Source organism: Choloepus didactylus, chromosome 21 (genome assembly GCF_015220235.1).
Source record: "Choloepus didactylus isolate mChoDid1 chromosome 21, mChoDid1.pri, whole genome shotgun sequence".
Classification (NCBI taxonomy): domain Eukaryota; kingdom Metazoa; phylum Chordata; class Mammalia; order Pilosa; family Megalonychidae; genus Choloepus; species Choloepus didactylus.
In genome coordinates, this window is record NC_051327.1 from 31167372 (window position 1) to 31193944 (window position 26573).

Below are 26573 nucleotides of genomic sequence, written 5' to 3' on the forward strand. Positions count from 1 at the left end.
AGAGGGCTTGGCAGGGAGGGTTCATTGTCTTTGGGGATCTCATGCCTAAGGATGTCCCCCATGAGCACCTGCGATCGGAAACGGCATTGCCTCCTGCCACCTCGTTGCCGTCTCAGTCACCGCTCCCCACAAGGCCTGGGCCACCCTGTCCCAGGGACACACCGCTGCCCTTCCTCAATGCAGACTGAAGCTGGTTGAATGGAGCATGTCTGGTGTGTGCCCAGCTTTGTGCCAAGCCCGGCACCCGGGAAGGATAGGTCATGGCGTCCGTCTTCAAGGAGTTGTCCTCAGTTGAGAGAAACTTTCACAAGAGGACGAAGCCCTTGAGGGCCAAAATGGAGCAAATCAACTTTTGTCCCAGTTCCTTCCTGGTTCTTGTGCTAACAGTACTTAACTGTTTATGAAAGTTAACCCTGGATAAGTGGAAACAACTTAAGTGTCCATCAGCAGGTGAATGGATAAACAAAATGTGGTATACCTATACAATGGAATATTATTCAGCCATAAAGAGAATGAAGTTCTGAAACATGCTGTAACATGGACAAACTGTGAAAGAAGTCAGTCACAGAAAGACAAATACTGTATGGTTCCACTTACATGAAATACCTAGAGTAGGCGAATTCATAGAGACAGAAGGTAGATAGAGGTTGCCAGGGGTTGGGTTGGGGGAATAGGGAGTTATTGCTTAATGGGTACAGAGTTTCTGTTTGGAATGATGAAAACATTTCAGTAATGAAAGTAATGAAACACTGTAAAAGTAATTAATGCCGCTCAAATATACACATGAAAATGGTTAAAATGGCAAATTCTATGTTATATATGTTACCACAATAAAAAAAAGTTAACCACAGATACTTTGAGCAACCAGTAAGAATCACTAGAAATATTTTCCTGAAAGCTCCAGAGAACAGTTAAAGTACTGCAATAAGGCGGCGAGCACTGAATCAAGAAAAAGACCGCTTAAAAGCAGTAGGAGCTCCCGGTGCCCTGGCCAGCCCCTTCCCCACCCTCCCAGCTAATATGACAGAACTTTCTTTGAATACCAGTGTGGACCCTTGGTCCTCGGGCACATCTGGAGCACGTGTATCTGGCCCAGTCTGCTGGTGGCCTGAGGGGCTCGCTGCCCCAGAACTTGCCCTGCGTGTAGAAGGTGGCTCCCCGAGCTCTCCTACGGAACGCGGTGGGAGAGCAGTCAGCTGGCTGCCTGGGCAGGGACTGCTGGGTGTGGGACAACAGTGCAGCGCCCTGGACTGTGAGGACTCTGTTTCCTAGGGAAGAGAAGGCAGACACTTGGAACCATGGAAACAAGGGAATTCCTAGGGCCACACGGGCATGCCCAGGAAGGTGCGTGGGCGGAAAGGATGAGGGAGGCCCCTGTGCTTTGGTCTGGAGCTATTCCCTAAACCCTTTATGTCGGTAATCCCTGAAGAACTCTCCCAAGGTCAGTCTGCAAAGGCTGGGAACGGTGTCTTCTTGCTTCCCTCCTTCTTCTTCTCCTTCTCCTCCTTCTCCCTCCTCCCTCCTCCCTCCCCCCTCCTCCCTCCTCCTCCTTCTCCTCCTCCTTCTTCTCCCTCCTCCCTCCTCCCTCCTCCCTCCTCCTCCTTCTCCTCCTCCTCCTCCTTCTTCTCCCCTGCTCCTGGCATTCAAAGAAAGTTCTGTCATAATATTAGCTGGGTACAAGCTTAAAGAACAGACATAGGAGAGTCTAACTTCCAGTGATAACATGTTAAAATATCAAAATGTCCAGGTTTATACAAAAGAAACATACAAAGAAACTGGAAGTGATGGCCCAGGGAAAGAGGAAGATTAGAGCATTGGCATCAGTGAGGAGGAACAGACCCAGGATATTCCAGACAAACACTTTAAAAAAGTTATCCTAATTATGCTCAAAGAACTGCGAGAAAACATCTACAAGGGACCAAAGGAAGTCATGAAAATGACAGATGAGCACAGAAAGAATTTCAACAGAGACACGGAAGTTATGAAAAGGAACAAAATGGAGCTAAGATCATAGTAACAGAAATTAAAAATTCCTTAAAGTGGTTCAACGGCAGATTGGAACTGGGGCTGGCCACCACCAGACAGATTAGGCGAGACGTGCATGCCCCGGTGTGTGCATGGCGGTTACTCTGCTCCGTCTGCAACAGGCAGGGACTGCACTGGGACCGTGGCTGGCTCCGCACTGAGCCGGTGAGGGGCGAGGAAGGGGCAGACAGCGTGCCGCAAGACCCTGCCCCTTTTAAATTGCCTTTTTCTTGATTTTGTACTTGCCCTGTTACTGCAATCCTTTGCCTGTTTTCTGGAGCTTTCAGAAAGCTGTTCTTGCTGGTTGGTCAAAGCTCCTATGTGGGGCCCTGAAACTTCTCACTCTGCCATTTTGAAGGGTTGGGAGCCTTCATGGACTTTTAAAAACAAGAGTGCCCAGTACATGATTTTATGTTGTTTTCCTGAGCAGGGTACAGAGGAACCACTCTTGGTGACCCAGACACCTTCTGTAAAAGTTCTGCTATGCACAACTGCCTGAATTCCTGTTTGCTTTGGAAAACAGTGGTAAAGGCGAAGGTGTCAGTCTCTGGGTGGGTTAGCGCAGTGTGGTGAAAAGGAAAAGTCACAAAATGCAGTGGGTGAATCCAGAGAAAAGGTGACCCTAAAACCCCCAGAATTCTCAGAAGCCTTGGAAAGGACTTTTGATATCCTCAGGGCACAGAATGGGAGTGTGAGCTGAGTTTGTCTCAGTTCGAAGGGGATCAGACACCCTAGCTCGATGCATTTCCCTGTGCAAAAATAGAGGAAAGACATTTCCGGGGCCGTCCTCACAGAAGCTCTGCTTTCTGTTGGCTCCAGTCCTTGCAGTTCACTGTGGAGAGTTAGTGTCGGTTGCGTCTGTCTGTGGAGGTGCCCAGTGCAGCAGGCGGAGGCTGACACCACCTTTGGTGTCACCATAGGGAAAAACTTCCATTCCTCCGAACTGCACGTGCAGTTACCAAAGCGTTTACCAAAGCATTTACCACTGCCAGTGAAGCTGAACTCTGTTATTTGTAAGGAGGCCTGGCAGTCTGGAGAAGCTTGCCAGCTCCAAAGAGGACTCTTGTTGGTCCTGACAGAGCTGATGGTGCTTTGTTCATCCCGTTCTCCATCATTATCAGAGAAGAAAAGCTGTATAATTGCACAAATACATTGAAAGATGCTTCTGGGCTGTTGAAGCTGTGTAGTCCCCTCCCACACTGAATAGGGCTGACCTGTGTCACCAGCAGGCCATTGCAGAAATGATGGCATGTGACTGTTGAAACTGGGTCATAGAAGATGTCGTGGCGTCCTCCTTGCTCTTTCTCGGATCCTTGCTCTGGAGGAAGTTGGGCACCACATTGAGAGGACACTCAAGTAGCTCTGCGGAGAGGTCTGTGTGGTGAGGAAATGAGGCCTCCCACAAAGGATCAGCGTGGATTTGCCGGCCCTGTGAGAGAGCCACCTTGGAAACGGGCCGTCCAGCCCCGATGAGTCTGCAGTCCCAGCTGATACCCCCCCTGTAGCCTCAGGAGAGCCCCCCAGCCAGAACCACCCGGCTGAGGCCCTGGCAAATTCTAGACCAACAGAAATTGGGTGAGATAGAATGTTTGTTGTTTTAAGTCATTAAGTTTGGGGTGATTTGTTGCACGGAAATAGATAGCGAATGCACTTACCATTCATCAGTGAACACCATCCAAAATTCTGGAATTGTGTAACCTGGGCTCTGAAGTACATGATCAAGATGAAGCTGTATGAGTTGCAATGCCTTTGATGGCGATGAACACAAAGGCCAGCTAAAAGTGACTTAAACAATAAGGAAAATGTATTATCTTTCAAAGCAAGAAGGCCAGAGGTTGAGTCATCACAGCATGGCTTAATTCAGTGATTCACTGACATTGTCAAGGATCACCAGAGATGAGAAGAGTCACTACAAAATAATAAAAAAATTCAACTTAGACTAATAATAGAGCCTTGAAATATATATAAAAGTGACAGAAATACAGGAGAAATAGATAAATAAACCATCACTGGGGGATTTTAACACATCTCCATGAATCAAACAATCAGTAAAAATTCAAAAATTAATAATTAACAAGTTTGATCTTATGGGCATAAATAGAATACTGCAGAATAACTATTCTTTTCAAGTACACACAGAAAAGTTATTAAAATCTCAACAAATTTCAAAGGATTGGTATATCATAGAAATCACCTTCTCTGACCACAAGCCAATAAATATAGAAACTGATTCCAATGAGATAACGAGAAAACAAACAAAGATCTGTGTGTTTGGAAATTAAGTAACTCATGGCTCAAAGAAGAAATCATGGAAATCCAACCAGTAGGTTTGAACAATAATAAAAATCCCGCATACCAAAACTTGAGTGGTACAACAAAAGTGGCACTAAGAGGGGTAAAAATGTGCAGTCTTAAATGCTTACGGTGAAGGAAGAAAAAACTATTATCAAGACTATATCAAGTTTAGACTATGCACTTTGGTTTAGAATGATGAAAATAGTCTGGAAATAGTGGTGAGCATTGCACAGTATTGTCGAGGTACTTAATGTCAAAGAATTGTCCACATAAAGTGGTTAAAATGGTTTTTATGTTATGAATATTTTACCACAATTAAAAAGCAATTAATTATTTACTTTTTGAAAAAGAGTGGCTTAGACTAATCAAGATTTGCCTCCTGGGACTGAGGAGAGGGCCAGCCTTCTCAGAAGTGTGTGGCTGCTTGATACCTGAACAAAGTCAAGTTGTGTTTCCAGGGAATAATTGGGGTGGTGTTAGGTAGACAGCTCACAGTATACAAAGACCACTGCATGCTGGCAATGAGCTTACTCAAGACTGAAGTTGAATATTGGTTGCACCAAAGAAGTCTCAGTTGCAAAATCCTCCACTGGAAACACTGAGCACAAAGCTGTCCCTGAATTCTACTGCGTCTGACTTCAAGGCCAACTTATCCAATCTAGAAAGCTGTGGTAGTGTCTGTGACACAGACCATCTGTGGCTGTCCATCACTCAACGTGCCAGGCATTACCTGTTAGAAACATGGTATAGAGGAAACAGCCGGAGATAGTCATGAGATCTGCTTCCAGTTCTGTGTTTGTCACTGGACTCGTAAGTCACTTGAAGTCTCTTAATTCAATGTCCTCATCTAAAATGATGCTACTTGTCATCATCTCAAGGGACACCAAGAAATTCAATAGTTTTTTCCAAATGGTTTTCCTAACGCCACGTATTGAATAATCCATCTTTCTCTAGTGAACATGTGCAAAATTCTTATGAATTCTTAGATCTGGTCTTTCTATACTGTTGATCTGCCCATTCCTACACTGTTTCTGCACTCTTTTTTCTTTTTTTAATATTGTAATGCAAAACCATTAGTGTGGTTCAAAATTCAAAAGGTTAAAAAGCATGAACAAGTAAAAAGTTTCTCTGCCACCCCTTTTCCCAGCTCCCCAGTTCCCCTTCCTAGAGGAAGCTAGTGCTATTATTGTTTTTTGTATTCTTTCAGAGACATTTTCTGCATATATAAGCAAATATTTCACCTTTTTTTTTTCTAGAAATCTCCTTCCACCCTTTTTTTTTCCTGGAAATGGTAGTATATGTTAATCTGTTTTAAGAGCCTTCTCATTCTGTGTTTTTCAACTACATAGAATTTACTACTGCTTTCTTTTATTTATAAATAAAAGAAATTTTAATACTTGGTACTACTTGCCTACAGCTTGAAGAAACTTCTCTCACATTTCTTGTACTACAGATCTTCTGGAAGAAGTTCTTTTCCTTTTCTCTAATATGAAAATGTCTTTATTTTTCCCTTCATTATTATTCTATAATCAAATTTCCATGGATATAGAATTCTAGGTGGACAGTTTCTTATTTCAGCATTTTTGAGATGTTTTCTATGGTCTCCTGGCTTCCACACTTTCTGAAGTTAGTAATCATCAGAATAATTTTGTCCCCCCACACTCCCACGTATGTAATGTGTTGCTTTCTCTGGCTGCTTTTGAGATTTTCTTTTTATATTTGATTTTCATCAATTTAATTATATTCTTAGGTATGGTTTTCTATTTGCGTATCCTGCCTGGGCTTACTGAGATTCTTAGCATGGCACTTGTATGTCTTTGCCCAAATTTGGTGATTTTTTTTTTAACCATTATTTCTTGTAATATTTTTCTGCCCCATTCTCTGTCTCCTCTTCTCCTGGGACTTTTTTTTTTTTTTTCTGATTTTTTTTTTTATTAAATTCAGTTTTATTGAAATATATGCACACACCATACAATCATCCATGGTATACAATCCACTGTCCAGAGTATGATAACATAGTTATGCGTTCATCACCACAATCTATCTCTGAACATTTTCCTTACATCAGAAAGAACCAGAACAAGAATGAAAAATAAAAGTGAAAAAAGAACACCCAAATCATCCCCCCATCCCACCCCATTTGCCTGGGACTTCTTTTGATATTGTCCCACAGATTCTAAGGCTCTGATTTTTTTTTTTTCTTCTTTTCTCTCTGCTCTTCAAACTGGATGATTTCTACTGATTTATCTTCCAGTTGCATTTTTTCCCCTCTCGTCTTCATTAAGCCCATTTAAAAGTTTTTTAATATTGTAATTATGATCTATTATTTTTCCATTCCAGAATTTCAATTTGGTTCTTTTAAAAATGTTTTTATTCCTTGCTGAGATTTCCTATCTTGTTTCTCTTTTCAGGCCTTTCCCTGTTATGTTCTTGAGAGCACAGTTAGAAGATCTGCTTTAGAATCCTTGTGTGGTCGTCCCTGCATCTGAGTCATCCCCGGGTTGCTCTCTATCAATTCCTTTTCTCCCAAGAATGGGTCACATTTTCCTGATTCTTCATATGTCAAGTATTTTTATTGTTGTTTTACCCTAAACATTGTGAATATTATTTGTGGAAACTGGATTCTGTTCCATTCATCTGAAGAGCGTGTGTTGTTTGTTTATTCATTTGTTGTATTTTGTTATGTTTTAGCAGGCAATGGATGCCGCTGTTGGACTCAAACTGCAAACTCTTTCTTGGGGAGCAGCTCAAATCTCAGTTCAGCTCTTTCATCCTTAGCTGGGGTTTGTTTCACCGAGGCAGGGGTCTGCTAGAGATTTAGGCTGAGTGTATACACAGAAATTGGGTTCCCCCTCTCTACCTCCGTCCTTCCCAAGATTTCCCCTCTCACATCTGTGGTTACCCCAAACCCTGACTTCTGGTTCTTGAGGCTGGAGAGCCTGTAGTTTTCTGTCACTTTCAGCACCTATAAGGTGCCACCTGTGGCTAGAAGCCTTAAGAGCAGATGACTCAGTCTATCTACACAACGGAAAATTATTCAGCCATAAAAGGAGCATCGTGCTGATACATGCTACAACATGGATGAGCCTTGAACATTTACACTCAGTGTGAGAAGCCAGATGTAAAAAGGCAAGTGTTGTATGATTCTAGAATAGGCAGATCCATAGACAGAAGGTGGATCAGTGGTTGCTGGGGGCTGGGGGAGAATGGAGAGTGACTGCTAGTGGGTGTGGGGTTTCCTTTTGGGGTGATGAAAATGTTTTGGAACTAATAAGGCGATAGTTGCACAGCATGGTGGATGTACCAAATGCCACTGGATTGTTCACTTTAAAATGATTAATTTATGTCACGTAAATTTCACCTTAGTTTTTTTTTTTTTTTTAAAAAAAAAAGCATATGACTCACCCTGTGCTGATTCTCTTCTCTCACGTGCTGACTCTCCACAGTCTGCTGGTTTTGTTCACTCTCCAGTGCCATCAGGTTATTTTGTGTGTGGGTGATCACAAGTGTGTGAATTTGTGTGAGTGTGAGTGTGTGTGAGACTTTGTCTGTATGTGTGTGTTTATTCCAGACTGGAGAGGTTTTGCAGGAGAGTCATGTCCAGGAGTTTACTTGACCATACAGCAAGTAGAAACCCCACCTTGCTGTTTTGATTGAAATTTAATTCATGACTTAAACTAGGGAGAAATGAATTTTTAGATATTAATCCATTATTCACGGTTTTCCTTTCCCAAAACATTCACAGAACTGAGGGAATAATCGTCTGTGGGTTTAAGCTGCCCAGTGTGTGGTCATTGGTACAGCAGCCACAGGACACTGGTCCAGGGGTAGCCACTGTCCTTGAAGCCCAGGTTTAGGTGACGGTTGTCAGGAGAGAAATGGAAGGCAGTGGCAGTTGAGCCCAGCGGCACTCACGGGCACGGTGCGGCCTGAGCCAAGTCTCCGAGGCAGGCAGGATCCAAAGAGACAGAGCTCTTCGGACAGCAGCCCAGCCTCCAACAAAGCCCGCTGAGCTCTCAGGGCCCTTTTCCGAGGCCTCTGAGGGCATAATCACTTTTGGAAGCCTCACTGTGGACAAGAAGGAAACACCGTCAACAAGGGTGAGGGTTTAGAGCCCCTGGTGGGTTTCTAAGACTGTTTCCCACCAAGAACACAGCAGAAAACTACATGAAGATGGAATTCTTTCTTGTTTAGTCTATGGAAAACATTATTTTCCCTTTGCAAGTGGACAAGTGGCCTTTTATAAAGCTGATGGTGCATTCCAAAATCATTCTTGGGACAAACTATTATATTCATCTGATGGTGCAGGAAAAGATCAACAGCTAGTGTATATTACATGCTAACTAAATGCTAAGAACATTATAGATGCAATTTTTAGTCCCCTTAATATCTCTGGAAGAGGAGTGGAATTCACACCATTTTAAAAAGGAGGAAACGGACCCAGGCAGGGAAACCAGCCTGAGCTGGCCCTGCTGGGGGGTGGTCCAGTATTGTGGGACTAACCACAGGCTTTGAAGTAAGATAGGCATGGGTTTGAATCCCGATCCTGCCTCTTAACCAGTGAACTTGGCATTGGAAGTTAGAGGGTCCTGACTAATCACCACTCATCATGTCTAGATTTTAGCTAGTAGAGAATATGCATAAAGATCTAATGGAGATCTAAGAATTAACATTGGGCTTGATAACTCCCAAAGGCCTGAGCTCACTGTTAATGTTGGATTGGAGGAGGCAGCTAGACCTGAAGCCAAGGCAGGAGCCTCTTTGCACAGCTCCACCTCCCATTCTAGACCTTGGGACCCACCCGTGGGGCAGGGTGGGTGGGATGGAGCTTTGCATTAATCAGAATTAGGTTCAACTTTGAATGACATAAAACCCCCAAATTACTGACTTACACAAAATATAAATGTGTTTCTCTCTCATATTGGAGAAATTCAGAGATGGTCTGTCCAGAGCTAACACGGAGCTCCATGGTGACAGAGACCCAAGTTCCTTTTTCTCTTGTTCTGCTCTTTTATTTCCATTCACAAGGTCATCTCATGGTCCAAGGTGACTGCTGGTGTGCCAGCTACTAACCTTGCATCCCAGCCTGCAGCAAAGAGGAGGGAGGATAAAGAAGGGCATGTCCTGGCACTTTAAAGACACCCACCCACTTCCATTGACATCCTAGTGGTCACGCCTGGCTGCAGGGGAGGCTGTGAAATGTGGTGTTGATTCCGGGCAGCCAGGTGCCGGCTAGAGGCCAGTTTCTGGCTCCTTGGGTGTGAAGTTCTTACCAAGCAGCTTGGCTGCAGCTCCTTTCATGGGGAGCTTCCGTGTCTTAATTTCCCAGGGCTGCCTAGCAACGTCCCACAAACTTGGCTTAAAACAACAGAAATCTGTCGTCTCATGGTTTTGGAGGCTAAGAGCCTGGCATCGAGGTGCTGACAGGGCTGGGCTCCCTCTGAAACCCACAGAGAGCGTCCTTCCCGGCCTCTTCCCGCTTCTTGTGGCAGCCGGACATCCTCAGTGTGACGTGGCTTCTAGGCTCATTGTTCCATCTCTGCCTCTGTCATCATGTGGCCTCGCCCCTGTGTCTTGTCCGTTTGTCCAAGTTTCTCTTCTTAGGAAGATACCAGTCGCCCAGTAGACTCCAATTGGACCTCATCTTAGCTGATCACGTCTTTAAAGACCCTGCGTCCACCACGATAGCCCCTTCCATTCCCGTGCCCTTGAGTTTGCCCTCATTGTTGTGTCTGTACGTATTGGGTTGTCATTTCCGCTTCATGGGCTTCTGTCTGTCTCTGGGTCCCCTACAGTCCACATGTGGGACACTGGTTTTGCATTGTTCGGCGAGTTCACAGCGGTTGTGACATGCAGTGTCTCTCCTTTTGTGACTGGCTTGTTTCGCGCAGCCTCATGTCTTCAGGGTCCATCCATGTTGTTGTATGTTTCAGGACCTCATTCCTTCTTGCTGCTGCGTGGTGATGCATCGTGTGTATGTGCCACATTCTGTTTGTCCATTCGTCTGTTGAGGGATGCTTGGGTTGTTTCCATCTCTTGGCAATTGTGAACAATGCTGCTATGCACACCAGTGTGCAAAAAAAAAAAAAACACAAAAAACCCTACTTCCAAATAGGATCACATTCCTGGGACCAGGAATGAAAACTTGAACATATATTTGTGGTGGGGGCCATAATACTGCCTATAACGATCTAGTAAGCAGAAAGAAGGGTGGGGTTTGTTCTTCGTGGAGTCAGCTCATCGGGTGGGGGTTCCCCTGACACTTGGGCCAAGAGTGTCTGGCATGGGCTCAGTAAATGAATAGAATGGTATTCTCGCTGGAACCCGGTATAGACCAGAAGAAGTGAGTTTGCCTTAAACATCTTGGGAGCCAAATCATCAGTCCTGATTTGTGCTTTCCTTCCTCTTGTCTGTCTTCCTGTAAGGCAAAGTTTCTATGGTACCACCTCTGAGAGGACAGCTCATCCCAAGTCCCACTTCCCTTCCCTCCCGATCCGGACACCCATTGACCTCTGAGCCACCTGCCCACTGTCCACCTGGCCTCACTGCCCCTTCCCAGCACAGGGCAAGAGTGGCGGTGGGAGGCAGCTGTTGGCCTCAGGGCTTCCAAGGGTGGCTGACATGCCTTTTCTTCTGTTCTCAGAATATCCAGGCTCAGATTAAAAAAATAGAAATGAACAAGGTGGATAAAAAAGTGATGGAGCAGGAGTTGAAGGAGGTGAGTAAAGAGAGGTTCTTCTTTCTTCCCCGTTACCCCGTTCTGAGCCCGAGCTCTCCCACCCAGAGAAACGGAAACATCCAGCCAAAGGCAAAGCCAGAGAGAGAGCCTTTCGGAATTTCCTCTGGCTTTTGTTCATATAGAAAGGTTGAGGTAAATTCTCAAACGTTTTCCCAACAACTCCTGCATTCACTTTGTTATGGTGACACTTTGCTATGTAGGCTTAACAACCACGTGCCAAAGGAAAACGTTGGCTTGGCTGTCAAGGTTGTATTTGAGCCAACACAGACCCCAAGGTTGAACTTAGAAAAAATTTTCCCAAGGGGTCTGCTCTCCCCCAGCTTCGCCCTGTCCCCCTCCAGCAGCCCTGCCTCCTCGAGCTCCCCCTCTCTCTAGAAAGCCGACCGGAGCGCCCTGGCAGGCAAGGCAAGCTGGGCCGACCTGAAGACGACGGCGATGGAGCTGAACGAGACGATTCAGGGCTTGCTGTTCAAGTTCACAGACAACGAGTGCAGCTGGAAGAATTCTGTGGAGCAGCTGAATAGGGAACTGAGCACCAAGGTGAGCTCCCCTTTACTGTCTCTTGCTGCGTAACAAATTACCCCCAAATTTAGCAGCTTCAAACCACAAATATTTATTATCTTACAGTTTCTGAGGGTCGGGCATTTGGAAGTGGCTTTGCTGGCTCATCTGGCTCAGGGTCTCCCCTGGGGTTGCAGTCAAGCTGTTGGTTGGGGCTGCAGGCATTGGAAGGTTTGCGGCCACAGGACCCCCTTCCAAGAGGCCCACCATGGGGCTGGTGGTAGGTCAGGCTGCTTGGGGGTCCTCGCCACGTGGCAGCTGGCTTCCCCTAGAGCAAGGCATCTCAGAGACTTAGCTGCTGAAGTCACAGGCCATCATTCTGCAATCTCCTGTTGGTTACACAAGTCAGCTTTGTTCTGTGTGGGAGGGGACTCCACGAGGGTGGAAATAGCAAAAGATGTTATTGGGGGCCGGCTCGGGCAGGCGAGGAGATATGATGGAGTGGAGGCAGGGCTCTGCTCAAGGGCCATACAGTTCATTCATTCATTCATTCATTCATCCAATCACTCATCATTTTCTGACCACCTTTGATGGGCCAGACCCTGGGGCAGTGTTGCTGAGGGAGTCACTGCCCCTGCCTCCATTTTTAACAGTCAGCCCAACAATTATGGTGCAGCCTGGTTCCCACAACTGGTGTGGCTGGCATGGCCGAAAGAGCGTGGGTTTGGAATCAGGCAGCTCCGGGTTGGCGGCCCAGCTCCACCACGACCGGCAGTGAGCCCCAAGACAAGTTATGTCAACTCACTGAGCTTTAGTTTTCCCTTCTGTGAAATGGGCTTTATTCGTATCACATATGTATTGGATGCTCACCGCACTGGGGAGATACTGATGAACAAAAACAGGGATGATACCCAGCCCTCACGGAGACAGAGAAATCTAAAGAAGCTAAATAAGAAGTTAGCTGGGCAACGGATGGCAGGTGTGGTGGAGAAGGCAGCACCAGAGCAGCCCTGCCCAACAGAAAGAGAACGGGAGCCATGTACAGAATTTTAAATTTTCTGAAAAGCCACAGTAAACAAGTACAAAGAAGCAGGTGCAGATGACTTTAGTCATAACTTTTATTTAACCCAAAATTTCCAAAATATTATCATCTCAACGTGGAATGAATATTAAAAATTACTGTGATAATTTACATTCTTGGTTTCACACCACGTCTATGGGAGCCGGCGTGCATTTTACACTTCCCAGCACTTCTCAATCGGACCCCTGCATTTCAAGGGCACTTCTGTGGCCACCTGTGGCTCGTGGCTCCCATACGTGACAGCGCAGCCTCAAAGCATTCCCAGCAGAGGGAAATAGCACCTGCAAAGGCCCAGGGGTAGGAGGGAGCCGGCCAGGTTTCAGAAGGAAGAGAAGGCCACTGTGGTGACGCAGAAGGAGGCCAAAGATGGGAGGGTTTGCCAAACGCCCCAGATGTGAGTCTGTCCTCCCAGGGTGGCTGGGAGCCACCAAGCACTGCAGTTGTGTTTTGGGAAGATCCCTTGGTGGCTGGCTGGAGAATGGACTGGAGGAGCAGGAGTGGACATGAGGGCAGGATGACCAGTGTGGAGGCTCCACTAGTTCTCTCCAAGAATACAGGAAGCCAAAGGAAGGAGGGGGCTGGGAGTGTCCCAGTGCACCCCAGGCCCAGGCGTCCCAGGATGGGGGCATTTGCAGCCTCTGCCGAGCCCTTTCTCCAGAAGGCTGGCCCTTGAGCCGCGGCCTCTCTGGGCTGACCTCTGCCTGGGGGTGAGGCCGTCTGACAGTGTAATCAAGGTGCCCACGGCTTCCGCCTGAGGCCAAGGCTTAGAGGGAATGAAAAGAAAAGCAGTGGCGGAAGGACTTCAAGAAGGTTATGTTGAGTGAATAAAGCCAGAAGCAAAGGGCCACGTAGTGTGTGAACCCGTTTGATGAAACCTCCGGAATAGGCAAATCAGGGAGTCGGTGGCAGCAGCGTGATGGCTCCCGGGGAACGGGCGCGCCTGCTGATGGGTACCAGGCTCCTGTCTGGGGTGATGAAAATTCCTGGAACCAGATAGAGAGAGGTGGAGGCTGCACAATGTGAGTGCACTAAACACCGCTGAATTGCACACTTTTAAGTGGTTAATGGTTAATTTTGTTTTGTGAATTTTACCACAACAAAGAAAAAGAAGAAAGAAAAGAAATGAGTGTAGATTCACTTAAAACAACAACAGCAACAAACTTTTTATTAGGAAACATTTCAAACATGTAGAGAAGTGGTATAATTAACCCCCATTTGCCTGCCACCTGGGTTTATTATGATCATGCTGCCATATTTGCTTCCTTTTTATGAGGTATTTTTTTTAAGTTACAGAAATCATGACATTTAACCCATAAAATTTTTAGTAATTATTTCTAAAAGATGAGGACACTTTTCATACATAACCACCATATGGTTATTACATCTAAAAAATTAACAGTAATTCCTTTTTTGATCTAATTCCCAACCCATGTTTGGAGTTGGCTTGATTGAACCAGGAAACACAGTCTCACCATGTGTTGTTGCATTTGATTGTTTGGTTCTTGAGACTCTTTTCATTTGGAACAGTCCTTTCATTCCCATTTCTCCCCTCTGCCACTGAGTTATTGAAGAACAACAGGTCAGCTCTTCTGTAGAATACCCCACCTCTCGGATTTGTCTCCTTGCTTCCTCTTGGTGTCATTTAATTTTTGCATCTATTCCAGAGTTTTCTGTACTTTGGAAGTTAGCTCTAAAGTCTTGATCAGATCCAGGTTAACATCTTTGTCAAGGGTGCTTTGTAGGTTGCCATGGAAGCAAAAATAAACTGGGAAACAACTTCAGGTTAAGAATACCAGAGAGATGTGACAACTCAATGTGGTTCATGGTCTTTGATTCTACTCTGAATTAAATAAAACAGCTATGAAGACATTATTTGGGCAGCTGGGGAAATGTGAATATCGACTGCATAGTAAATAATAGTGTGGTATTAATGCTAAATTTTCCATTGTGTGGTGATCCTATAGGAGAATGTCTTTGTTCTTTGGAGACATGTGCTTACGTATTTAGGGCGTAAATTTTTGTGTCTGGCTTCTCTCACTCAGCATAATGTCTTCAAGATTCATCCATGTTGTAGCCTGTACAAGAAAGCCATTCCTTTTTCTGGATGTCATGAAAGGACCATGTTGTGTTTATCCATTCATCTGTTGATGGATATTTGGGTTGTCTTGACCTTTTGGCTATTGGAAATACTGCTGCTGTGAACACTGGAGTACAAGTATGTGTGTGAGTCCCTGCTTTCTGTTCTTTTGGGTATGTAGTCAGGAGTGGAATTGCTGGTTCATACGGTAATTCTGTGTTTCACTTTTTGTAGGGGTGATGGAACTTGACGTCTGTAAATGGTTCAAGGAAAAAATATATATCTATATAAATATAGGCACATGCACATACTTATGGTGGTTTCCAAGTCCTTTTGACTTGACACTCTAGTCTTGGATAGCTTCCTTGCTTTCTGAGAGGATGTTACAAGCTCACCTCGAACATTCCCTTCCTCAGACCCAAAGCAGCCATTTCTCTATGGAGCCTTAGTTCCTTGTACTGGGAAGTGGTATTTAGAGACCATAATCCGGGCACTGGAAGCATCACTTCCTAAAAACTCACAAGTCCCACTTTGGAAAACAGGCTGGCATTTTCTCAAAAGGTTATACATGGAGTTACCATATTCCCCAGCAATTCCACTCCTAGGTATGTACCCAAAAGAAATGAAAACAGATGTCCACACACAAACTTGTACACAGATGTCCATAGCAGCAGAATTCCTAATAGCCAAAAAGTAGAAACAACCCTAATGTCCATCAGTGGATGAATGGATAAATAAAATATGGTCTATCTATACAATGGAATATTATTCAGCCATAGAAAGGAATGAAGTAGTTTACATGTTACAACATGGATGAACCTTGAAAACATTTTGCTAAGTTGAAAGTGGCATCATGATTTCTATATAATTTAAAATGTTCATGCATTTTATTGCTATATCTTCAAATGCAAGGAAAAATTAATTTTAAAATTAATAACTGGTTTGTCCAAAGCTTTACAGGAAAATAGTGTTCTCTTCCATGAAATGTGACCATTCTTTCCATTTAATTTCTATTTCTGAGCCTGGGGATGGATGAGCGACCCCTTCCCCTCTGCCACCACTGCCCCTTCTGCTGTGCTGCTGCCTATCTGGGTCCCAGTCTGGGGTCCTCCCGCTCAGCCACTCCCTCACTGTCCCCCCACAAACACCCCCACTTCCCCGAGGCATGTGCATGCTAGGGGCCCAGGCCAGTTGCTGGCAATGCGGGTGGGCTTGAAGCCACTCCAGTTGTCTCATCGGACTCCACTTACAATACACAATTTCAAAGATAAAATCACCAAGAATTTCAAGATGGCGACAGCAGCACATTAAACTAAGCTGGGGCCTTTCTGAGTGTGGGGCACTGTGGGTCTGCACAGGTGGCCTGGCCACGAAGCCAGCCCCATGTGCAGGGGAGAGGGAGGAGGCTGCCTTGCCCCAGGGGCCCAGCAAACAAATCCCTCTGGTTGGTGAAGGCACCCAACTGTGGAAAAGTCCCTAATTGGAAGTGAGAATCTCTGTGTGTGTTACCAGAGAGATTTGGGGAAGTCAGTACAGTGCTTAGCAGACGCTCAGTAATTGCGGATAGAATGCTTGGATGTCAGGTAAATGGAGATCATTGGGAGAAATGTTTCTTGGACCTCTGGGGCTGGAATTGAACTGTGGGTTTGGAGTCAGTAACCAATGGTATTTCTTTGCCTTGGCTGCTGGGAAGCTCCACTTTGCAGCTCCCCCCAGCAATGAGGCCTAGCATGTATTAGGGGTAAGAGCCTCAACCCAAGCTTTACCATTTTCCCTTTCCTTGACTACCTCACTTTGTTTTGTTTTGATCTTGTTATACTCTGCATAACTTTGTAGGACACTGTAAATCCTTTCCCAGGATGAGGCAGTTGACTGGATTCTCTTTTCTCCCCTTTGACTGTTGGCAGCTAGTCCAGAGTGATCTGGATCCCGTGAAGAAAGAAATGGAAGAGGTCTGGAAAATTGTCAGGAAACTGCTGATCGAGGGCCTCCGATTTGACCCAGACAGTGCTGCAGGCTTTAGGAAGTGAATGCACGGGGCCCCCAGGGCCCCATCTGAGGAGGGGTCAGCTCCCTGGGGCTGGGGGCTCTCTCTCCAGGAAGGAAATGAGGGCATCCCGGGGATTCTGGGAAGGAGGATTGGGGGGAGGGGCTTTCCCATCTCGGGGCAGGGGGAGAAGCAGGGATGGGGCTGAGAGTGCAGAGGGTCACACAGGTCACTGCCCGAGGTGGTCACTCTGATCTGGCTGGGGGAAGGGGTTCTGGGAGGGGGTCTGCCCCAAAGCCCATTTGCCACAGATGAGGACACCTAGGCTCATAGCAGAGGGGTTGTGCAAGGCTGTAGAGACCCCTGACCCCCACCCAGGCGGCACCCCACGCAACTGTGAGGGAAGGGGTCCATCCTCAGATAACCCCTCACCCTCCCCCAATGCTCACCCTGCAGGAAATCTTCCAGAAGCCCCTGATATCAAAGACTACCCTTGGTTTTGGGGCAGGGACATAAACCATAAGCACTTTTATCCCCACCTCTGCCCCTTGAGACCCCAGATGAGGGGTAAGCAGGAGCCCGAGTTGCTGAGCTGGGCCGGGTGGAGGGAGTCTTGGCGTGGACAGACCTGCACCCCCGTCCCCACCTAGCCCTGCCTGGGGTCTGGGGGTGGGGCGGGGGGCTGCCACAGCTGCCGAGCTGACGGAGCTGGACGCCTTGCAGGAAACTGTTCGAGCGGGTGAAATGCATCTCCTGCGACCGGCCCGTGAGTACCCCGCAGTGTCCCGCCAGGGGGCGCTGCTCCCCGGGACCCTCCCCCGCCGCGCCGACCCCGCTGCGCTCGCGGGGCGTCTGCGGGGGCCGCTGCGTGCGCGTCCGTGTGCGTGGTTCTGTAGACGTCCCGTCACTTACACATACATCTGCGGACGTCATTCTGCACACGTCATTGCATTTGTTCCCAACTCCGAGGGATTCCCAGGGCCGGGGGCATCTCCCGGGAAGTCCGTTCCCCTCTGGCCAACCCTCCCTGGTGCCCGCTATGGACCCGGGGCTGCACCAACCCCCAAAAGGGAAGGGACGCCGTCATCGCGGGGGAAGCAGAACTTTGGTGAACTCCCTTGCACTTACCGTTAGTAACTGAAAAGTTTCGTTTTGCGTTGCCCACGGGAGGAACGCCAGGGCCTTGGCAGTGCCCACAGCCTCGGCGGTGCCAGCTGGGCCCTGGCGAGCAGCCCAGGCCAGCTCCTGGCCATGCAGGGGCTTTGGGGTGACATCCAGAACTTTTCTTTCAAACACTGATGTCTGCTTGCAGCTTTATTTATAATAGTAAAAAAATTGGAGGTAACCCAAGGTCCAGCAGTTACCAGTTGTTACCGGACCAAGGCAGTGGATTCTTTTACCAATTCCTGAGACACCGGGTTTCAGAGAGAGAAAGTTTTATTGCTAAGCATGAAGCAGGAGAGCAGATGGCCTGACAGTCCAAAATCTGTCTCCCCAAATTGCAGTAATTCTGACAGTTTTAAAGCATCAAAAGATGGGCAGGTTTTAAGATAATGAGCACATTGGCCCCAGATTATGTAATTAAAGGTGATCTAATTATCAGATGTGCAGATTGATTACACGCTTAGTCACAGAACATATGTAAGAAAATGGTGATGTTAATATGATGGGTGTGATTTTTAGTATTATAATGAAGTATAAGTGACTTATAGGTTAAAGTCTAAGCTACTGTGCATGTCACACAGGCCCATTTTGGTTAGATTCAGCTTCAGTTATCAAGATAACTTTGGACTTGGGGTGGGTTAATTCTGGGCTGACCCAAAACTCTTTGTTAATAAACATTAGGGGCTGTCTTTAGTGATCATAAGACTTTGAAGTCGAAAAACTGGATAAATGGATACAAGTGAAGGTTAGTCACAAGGTTTTTACAGTCGCAAGGCACAAGGTAAAGAGAGGCTATACAATCATTATCAGACATCAAGGCAGTTGGATCACAGTTCAGGTTTCAGATATTTCCCTCTGTCTACTCTAATGTATCAGAAAGTAAAAAGGAATATCTATACAATGATTCAGTAATCGTCATCAGTCCTTAAATCCTAACTTCTCAGTTACAGCATCAGCCACTATAAATCATACTCGGAAGAGCACAGGGCTCCATGTTGGCAGAAGTGCTCACTGTCTGCCATCCAGGGCAGTAGCCACGTGTCCACGGGCCTGGCGAGCCCCTGAAATGTGGTCATTGCGACTGAGGAACTGAATTTTACATTTTATTTTAGTTCACTTAAATGTAAATAGCCATGCCTGGCCATTGGCCATCCTATAGGATAGTGCTGTTGTGGGGGAGTATTTCATGACTGGAAATAATGTTTGCAATTAGTTAAATGAAAAAAGCAGGTGTTCTAGTTTGCTAATGCTGCCAGGATGCAAAACACCAGAAATGGATTGACTTTTATAAAAGGGGTTTATTTGGTTACACAGTTACAGTCTTAAGGCCATAAAGTGTCCAAGGTAACGCATCAGCAATCAGGTACCTTCACAGAGGATGGCCAGTGGTGTCTGGGGAACCTCTGTTAGCTGGGAAGGCACGTGGCTGGCGTCTGCTCCAAAGTTCTGGTTTCAAAATGGCTTTCTCCCAGGACGTTCCTCTCTAGGCTGCAGTTCCTCAAAAATGTCACTCTTAGTTGCACTTGGGGTATTTGTCCTCTCTCAGCTTCTCTGGAGCAAGAGTCTGCTTCCAATGGCCATCTTCAGAATGTCTTTCATCTGCGGCTCCTGTGCTTTCTTCAAAGTGTCCCTCTTGGCTGTAGCAGCTTGCTCCTTCTGTCTGAGCTTATATAGTGCTGAATGGGTGGGGCCATACCTCCATGGAAATTATCCAGTTAGAGTCATCACCCACAGTTGGGTGGGACACATCTCCATGGAAACACTCAAAGGATTCCAATCTAATCAGCACTAAAATGTCTGCCCCACAAGATTGCATCAAAGAACATGGCTTTTTCTGGGGGACATAACACATTCAAACTAGCACAGCAGGTTTCAAAGTAGTACATCGATTGTGATCCTATGTTTGTTAAAAAAAAAAAAACAGAAGTGCGGGAAAAGAACACATATCAAAATGTTTGTCATCTGGTTACATGCTCTGTTGGTTCTTTGTGCCTTTCAATGCTTTCCAACATTTTGACAGTCAATATGTATTAATTTAAAATTCTATTGTGGCTTCACAAACACACAGTTAAGTACACAAATTTTAATTGTACGGTTCATGGAATATTTACACGTGTCTGTACCTGTGTAACCGCCACTTACATCAAGATGTAGAACAATTACAGCAACCTGGGAGGCTAATAAGTTTTTTTTTGTTTTTTTATTTTAAAATTGTATTAAGTCAAAATTCACATAAGATAAAAATAAGGATGTTAAAATGAACAATTCAGTGGCATTTTGTACATTTGCACTGTGGTGCCATCACTTCTATCTCGCTCCAAAACATTTTCATCACCCCAAAAGGAAACCCTGTACCCGTTAATAGCCACTCCCTATCCCTCCCCCTCCCCGGCCCCTGGTAATCACTAATCTGTGTTCCATCTCTATAGGCGCTATGGGTTTGCTTTTAACATTTAAAAACTTGTTCTTTTTTTTTTTAATTGCAGTTTTTATTAAATTTTTATTGTGGTAACATATCTGTAAGACAAAATTTCCCATTGTAACCATCAAGTGTGCAATTCGGTGGCACTGATGACATTCACAATATTGTGCTGCCATCACCATCCATTACCAAAACTTTCTCACCACCCCAAACAGAAACTCTGTGTCCATTAAGCAGTGGCTCTCCCTTTGCCCTTCCCCAGCCCTGGTAACCTCTAATCTACTTTCTGTCTCTATGAATTGGCTTATTCTAGAAATGTCACAAAAGTAGAATCATACAACAGTTGTCCTTTTTGTATCTTGCTTATTTCACTCAGAATAAGTTTTCAAGATTCTTCTACATTGTCCCATGTATTAGAACTTTATTCGTTTGTGTGGCTGAATAACATTCCTTTGTATGGATGGACACATTTTGTCTGTCTGTTCATCCAATAATGGACACTCGGGTTGCTTCCACTTTTGGCTGCTGTGAATATGCTGCTATGAATGTCCGTGCACAAGTGTTGTATGAAGTTTCCAGTTTAACCAAGGCTCCTCAGAACCCTGGCACGGTGCCCTGTTGGTGGACGATTCTGGAGGGGAAGCCCCGCTGGAGGGTGGGCGTACCCCGAGGTCTGTCCTCCTTCCTCCAGGAGGAGGGCACCTTGGAGGAGGTGAGGGCTTGAGCCTCTCCTGCCACGTGCACCCCCTGCCTAGCTGGGGCCACTGTCTTGTCCTCCTGCAGACACCTCATCACCATCCGCAAAGCCCACCTGCTGTCACGGCTGCGGCCCACCAGCGCCAACAGCTACGAGTACCTGCAGCGGCAGCACATGAGGTGAGGGGGCCGCAGGGCGGGGACCACCCCAGACTCCAGGAGCCTCTTCCTGCGGAGACCTGTCCTGGGCAGTGGCTGACCATCTGCAAGGGGACAGCTTTAGTCTCCTGGGCTGCCGTGCAAAGCACCACAGCCTGGGTGGTTTCAAACAGAAGGGTATTGTCTCACGGTTCCGAGGCCGAAGTCTGAAATCTCCGGGGGAGACTCGTGCCTTGCTCTTCCCAGCTTCCAGTGGTTTGCTGGTAGTCCTTGGGCTCCAGTCTGTCTCTGTGGTCACATGGCTGCCTTCTAGCATCTGTCTGTCTGCGTCTCCTCCCCCTTCTTATAAGGTCACCAGTCTTATAGGCTTATGGCCCACCTTGATCTGGTTCAGCCTCATTTTAACTAATCACATCTCCAGAGATTCCATTTCCAAATAAGATTACATTCAGAGGACTGGGAGTTGGGATCTGAGCTTGGCTTTTTAGGGGATACAATCCAACCCCTAGTAGAGATGTTCCCAGAGGTGGCTTGGGCGGCAGACAAATGAGGTGACCCTGGAGGGGAGACCCTGACATACTGACTGGATGCCTATGTTGGGCCAAGAACTGGTGGGTGCCCTAGCAGGAGGGTTTCTCCTTTGAGTCTCATCACCCCCTGTGGGCTGGGATGACTGTACCTGCCTCACAGAGGAGGAACCAGCAGTGGCCGTCCCCCCTCCATGGCCCTGACCATGGCCCAGCAGGCCCCTTGCCAAATGCTTTGACGGGCTTGACCCCGGAGAGGTGGGTGCAAGCGAGCATCATGCCCATTTCACAGCTGAAGAGACTGAGGCTCAGGGTAGTTGAGCAGCCTGGTCCCAAGGGCGCAGCTGACAAATGGCAGCGCCGGCCTCTATACAGACGCTGAGGAACTCCAGCTGCGGCCATATCCAGCAGGGGCTCTAGCCCTGCGCCTGAAGCCAGTTCCACCCCTCGACATCCCGACATCCCTGGGCTCCTGGGTCCACCCAGAATCTAGCCCAGTGGGGGCCTCTAGCCGGGTGTGGAGGATGCCAAGCGGCCTCTGCCTTCCTCTCTCACCTGATTCCTTCTCAAGACCAACAGCATGTCTTTGGCAGCCAGATCATGTTCCGTGGCGTGGCTGGGGTCTGGGGAAATGTGTCTTGATTTTTTCCCGTCCCCAACTCCGAACGCCTGAATCCACACGTCAGGTCCAGGTTTCCCAGCTGCAGTCAAGCACAAGCTGAATTCCAGTCTTCCCTGTCTTCTGGCCAGGCCCTTGGGCATAGCCCGAGGCGTCTCTGGGGAGTTGGTGGGCTCCAGGTGGCTGCTGACCCCCCACATGCCCCAGGGAACAGCAGCGGCTGCAGCAGCTTCAGAACTTGGGGGACCAGGAGGAGAGCCTGGACTCCCTGAGACCCCCTCAGGACTGGGGCGATGGCCCCCGAAATGACGCCGGCCTCAAGCTCAAGTCATACAACCTGTCAACACTCTATCCCTACGGGGACCCCGAGCTGCTCGACTATGACACGGTGGGTCCAGCTGCAGCCTCCGCGTGGTTCCGGGCCCCGCTGCAAGGGAGGGACTTGGCCCGGGTGGTGGGAGGCTCGGAGCTGGGCCCCGTGGGGGGGGAGGCAGGTGGCCCCGGAGGGAGTGGGAGGCCCTGATTGGAGACCGGACCATCCCACAGGCCGAGGTGGACATCCTGGGCGTGGACGGGATCCTGTACAAAGGCCGAATGAGCAACCAGGAGGGGATGCAGCCTGTGGCCAGCGTGGAGAAGGAGCTGCCAGGTGAGGGGCATCGGGCCCCCCGGCCACCCCCAGCCCGGGGATCCTGGCTCTGCAGGGCAGGGTCATGGGAGGAGGGCAGGGCCCGGAGCCGGCGCCATCCCTCCCTGGGAACCCCCATGGAGTCACTCCCCAAAATGTACCCCTACTACGTGCCAGGCCCCCGGCCGGGTGCTGGGAGACAGCGGGAGCAGAACAGGTGGGACGAGCCCAGGGCCTCCATGTGAGTGGGAGGCAGGTGTAAGTGAATAACCGGAAGACGAGGGTCATCGTTACAAACAGATGAAGAACTGAGCTGAGGGAGCCCCTGGTGAAGGGGCAGCCTGTGACCCAGGGAGAGGCTGCCCCAGGAGGGGGCCGGGCTGGGCTCTGGAGAGGGAGTGGGGCTTAGCTGGGCGAGGGGGTGGGAGGGGAGGAGAGTGGTCCGGGGGCGGCACAGCAGGTGCAAAGGCCCTGTGGCGGGAGGAAGCAGGCACAGTGAGGCCCATGGGAACTCAGCCGGCTGCTGCTGGGGAGGCCGGGACTCGGGGCTCCCACGCCAGGCCAGAATACAAAAAGGGAAACCTGCTTCTATGTCCCTTTGGGACCTCTTCCCCCTCTTGGAAGACGAAGTCTGAATCATGCCCTGGGTTGGGAGCTACACCCTGCCCCACGGGGTGCTCTGGCCGGCTCCCACGGGGCCCAGAGGCCTGGGCACTGCCTGCCGTGACTCCTCCTCAGCCACCATTGCCCCTCGGCTCGAGGCCTGGACAGCAGAGATGTCCTGGGGCGGCTATGACAAATCACCCTAAACCGGGTGTCTTACCCCCAGCATTTATTCTCACAGCTCTGGGTGCCCGGCTTTTGGAAGCCAGGCGTCGGCAGGGCCCTGCTCCCTCTGAAGCCCCAGGGGCCTCTCCCAGCTTTGGGGGGCCCCAGGGGTCCTGCTGGTGGCTGCAGCGCCCTAGTCTCCACCTCCATCCTCCTCCATGTCCCCTTCTCTTCCCTTCTGAGGGCACCATCCAGTTTAGGATCGTCTCAGCCCGAGACCCTTCACTTAAGTACATCTGAAAGACCCTTTTTCCAAATAAGGTCCTGCTCGTAGGTCCCCAGGGATGTATCTTTTAGGGGTCACCTTTCCACCCACTGCCCATCCCACCCTTGTTCCAGGAGAGCAGGGTGCCATCCCAGAACCTGTGTCTGCTGGGGGGGGGGGGGCCTTGCTGTCGCTGGGGTGGTAGTGGCCCTTCCTGGAGATGGCTCAGCCGCTCCGTGTCCCCAGGGTCACCCAGCAGGATGATGACAGCAGCGGCCACGCTGATGAGCCCCGACTCTGCGCCAGCCCTGCCCTGCCTCCTCCCACCCTGAGAGGCAGTGTCCCAGCTGGGAGGGAGGAACTGGGGGCTGGAGCCGCCACCCTGCAGGACCACGCCTGCATCCCACCTGGGTCCACCCGCCCGTCCCCACCAAGGCTCCCCACCAGGGAGGGTGTCTCTCCTCTCAGGGAGTGGCTCATTCCCTCCCAAGGCACCTGCAGCACAGCAGGGCGTCCGCCTGGTTCAACTGCTTCACCCAGCAAGGGGCACCAGGGTCCAGCTACTGTTTGTTCATCGCCCACACGCATACCCGCCCCCCTGCCGCGACCAGCCCCAGGCTAGCCCATGGGGCCCCACGAGGCATCGGGCCAGCCCGTGATCCCAGCGCTGTACTTGGTGTAGACGCCATAGCGAGGAGTTCAGACCCACACAGAGAACGATGGACCCCGGGGAGCGGGACTCACAGCAGGGGCTCAGAGGGGCCGGGTGGGTCAGTGGGCTGGCAGTCGGAGAGGGCTCTGCAGAGCAAGGCACAAGGGTGGGCAGACCTGGGTAGGAGGAGGTGGCCATGGAGAACCTCCTGGGGGAAGGATGGGGGCAGAGAGGCAAGGGGAAAACTAAGGCAGAGACCCCGCGCCAGCCCTGCCCCTCCTTGCCAGCTGGAAGGGAACTGCCTCAAGCTCTGGCCTGGCCGGACCCCTCGTGGCCCAGAGCCCAGCTGTGTGAGCTTCCCACTGTAACAAAGCACCACATATGTAGTGGCTTAAAAATACCAGCTTATTATCCTCATTCTGGAGGTCAGAAATCCTACATGAATCTTACAGGGGCTCAAGTCAGGGGGTCGGCAGGTCTGGGTCCTTCTGGAGACTCTGGGGAGAATCCGTTTGCTGGCCTTTCCCGGTTTCTAGAGGCTGCCCACATTCCTTGGCTCACAGCCCCCTCCTCCATCTTCAGAGCACATCACTCCAGCCTCGGCTTCCATCGTCCCGCTTCTTCTCTGATTCTGACCCTCCTGCCTCCCTTGGGATTACATTAGCCCATCCAAATAATCCAGAAAAATCTCCCATACCCCAGTCCTTGGTTTAACCGCATCTGCCAAGTCCCTTTTGCCACGTAAGGCAACACTTTCATAGTTTCCAGGTATTAGGTTGGGGACACCCGTGAGGGCCATCTTCAGCCCACCACACTGTCCTGCTCCTCCTGCCCCCCCAGGTCCTCAGCCACCTGCAGGGGAACTCACTGGCCAGCTGGTGGCAGGTCCCAACTCTGACCCCTGGTGGAACACGGGTGCTAGTCAGTGAACAGAGTGGGGGCTCAGGGAGCCTCTGCCCGGGCGTTTGTGCTCACGCAGGACCGCAAGGCACACAGGGAGTTCTGGGCTCGGGGCCAAGGGACAGGATCCCAGCTCTGTGGGAGCCAAAGGCTAATTAATAGGGAATCAGGGTGCTACCCTGTGTCAGTTGGGGGTCTCTGGAACACAGACCCTGTGGCAGTTAGGAATGCAAGGGGCTTATGGGGAACGGAGGGGTAACGCCTATGATAGATACAAGGAGGGAGCAGAAGGAGACTCTGAGAGAGTGATGCAGATCAGATAAGGTCCAGGCTGACCCAACTGCCAGGCCCTGTGCTCCTTCCGTGCTCGGGCTGTTGGCTGGGAAGACCTGGAAGATGCTGACAGCTGGAGTTTGCCAGCCCCCATCAGCCCCTTCCAGCTCCCTCCTGCCCTTTCTTGCAGGGAGATCTGCACGGTTGCCCCCTTGGCGGTCCCTTGCCCCTGGTCACTTGGTTCATAATTCCCAAGCCCCTCCTTGGTGCCAGAAGCTGTTTGAGACACCACTTGGCAAAGCCAATAGGGTCACAGTGATCCAAGTTACTGTCCCCGTAGAGTGTTTATTCTACAAGAGGTGATAAAATGTGCGAGTAAGTTCAGTGAATGCAGATGAGACAGAAAGGGGATGAGAATGACTTAGGGAGGGCGCTTCAGGTCAGGGGGTCTAAAGGACTTTCTGAGAAAGTGGCACGTAAGCCAGGAGTAGTCTGGGGACCACCATAGGAAGACCCAGGAAGAAGGTGCCATCCAGGTAAAGGAACAGTCAGGGGTCCTGGGTGGGGAGCCACCCCCCTAGGCCCAGACCTCACGTGCCCTGGGTGGCTGCCCTCCGCCGTCTTCTCTCTCCTGGCCGCCCCTTGTGCGGCGGCTGGAGCCTGGGTGGTCAGTGGCGCTCATTCTTGTCTGGAGCAGAAGGGAAGCTTTGGGCTCATGGAGGAGGACAGGAGGGCGGAAGGGGGGCCTTTGCGAGAGTCTGGCCTCCAGTGGGAACGTCCCCAAACCAACAGCCC

At 49.1% G+C, this 26573-nt stretch overlaps 1 protein-coding gene across 1 annotated transcript in view; it reads left to right on the plus strand.

Moving 5' to 3' along the window:
- C21H16orf96 (chromosome 21 C16orf96 homolog) overlaps nucleotides 1-26573 on the plus strand; it is a 70632-nt gene that overhangs the window by 43256 nt on the left and 803 nt on the right. Inside the window, exons 10-17 of the mRNA XM_037813801.1 lie at nucleotides 10964-11038; nucleotides 11435-11599; nucleotides 16626-16744; nucleotides 17429-17471; nucleotides 18066-18091; nucleotides 21075-21167; nucleotides 22500-22680; nucleotides 22839-22941. Coding sequence (XP_037669729.1) covers nucleotides 10964-11038; nucleotides 11435-11599; nucleotides 16626-16744; nucleotides 17429-17471; nucleotides 18066-18091; nucleotides 21075-21167; nucleotides 22500-22680; nucleotides 22839-22941 — 805 coding nt within the window. The remainder of the gene's footprint in view (nucleotides 1-10963; nucleotides 11039-11434; nucleotides 11600-16625; nucleotides 16745-17428; nucleotides 17472-18065; nucleotides 18092-21074; nucleotides 21168-22499; nucleotides 22681-22838; nucleotides 22942-26573) is intronic.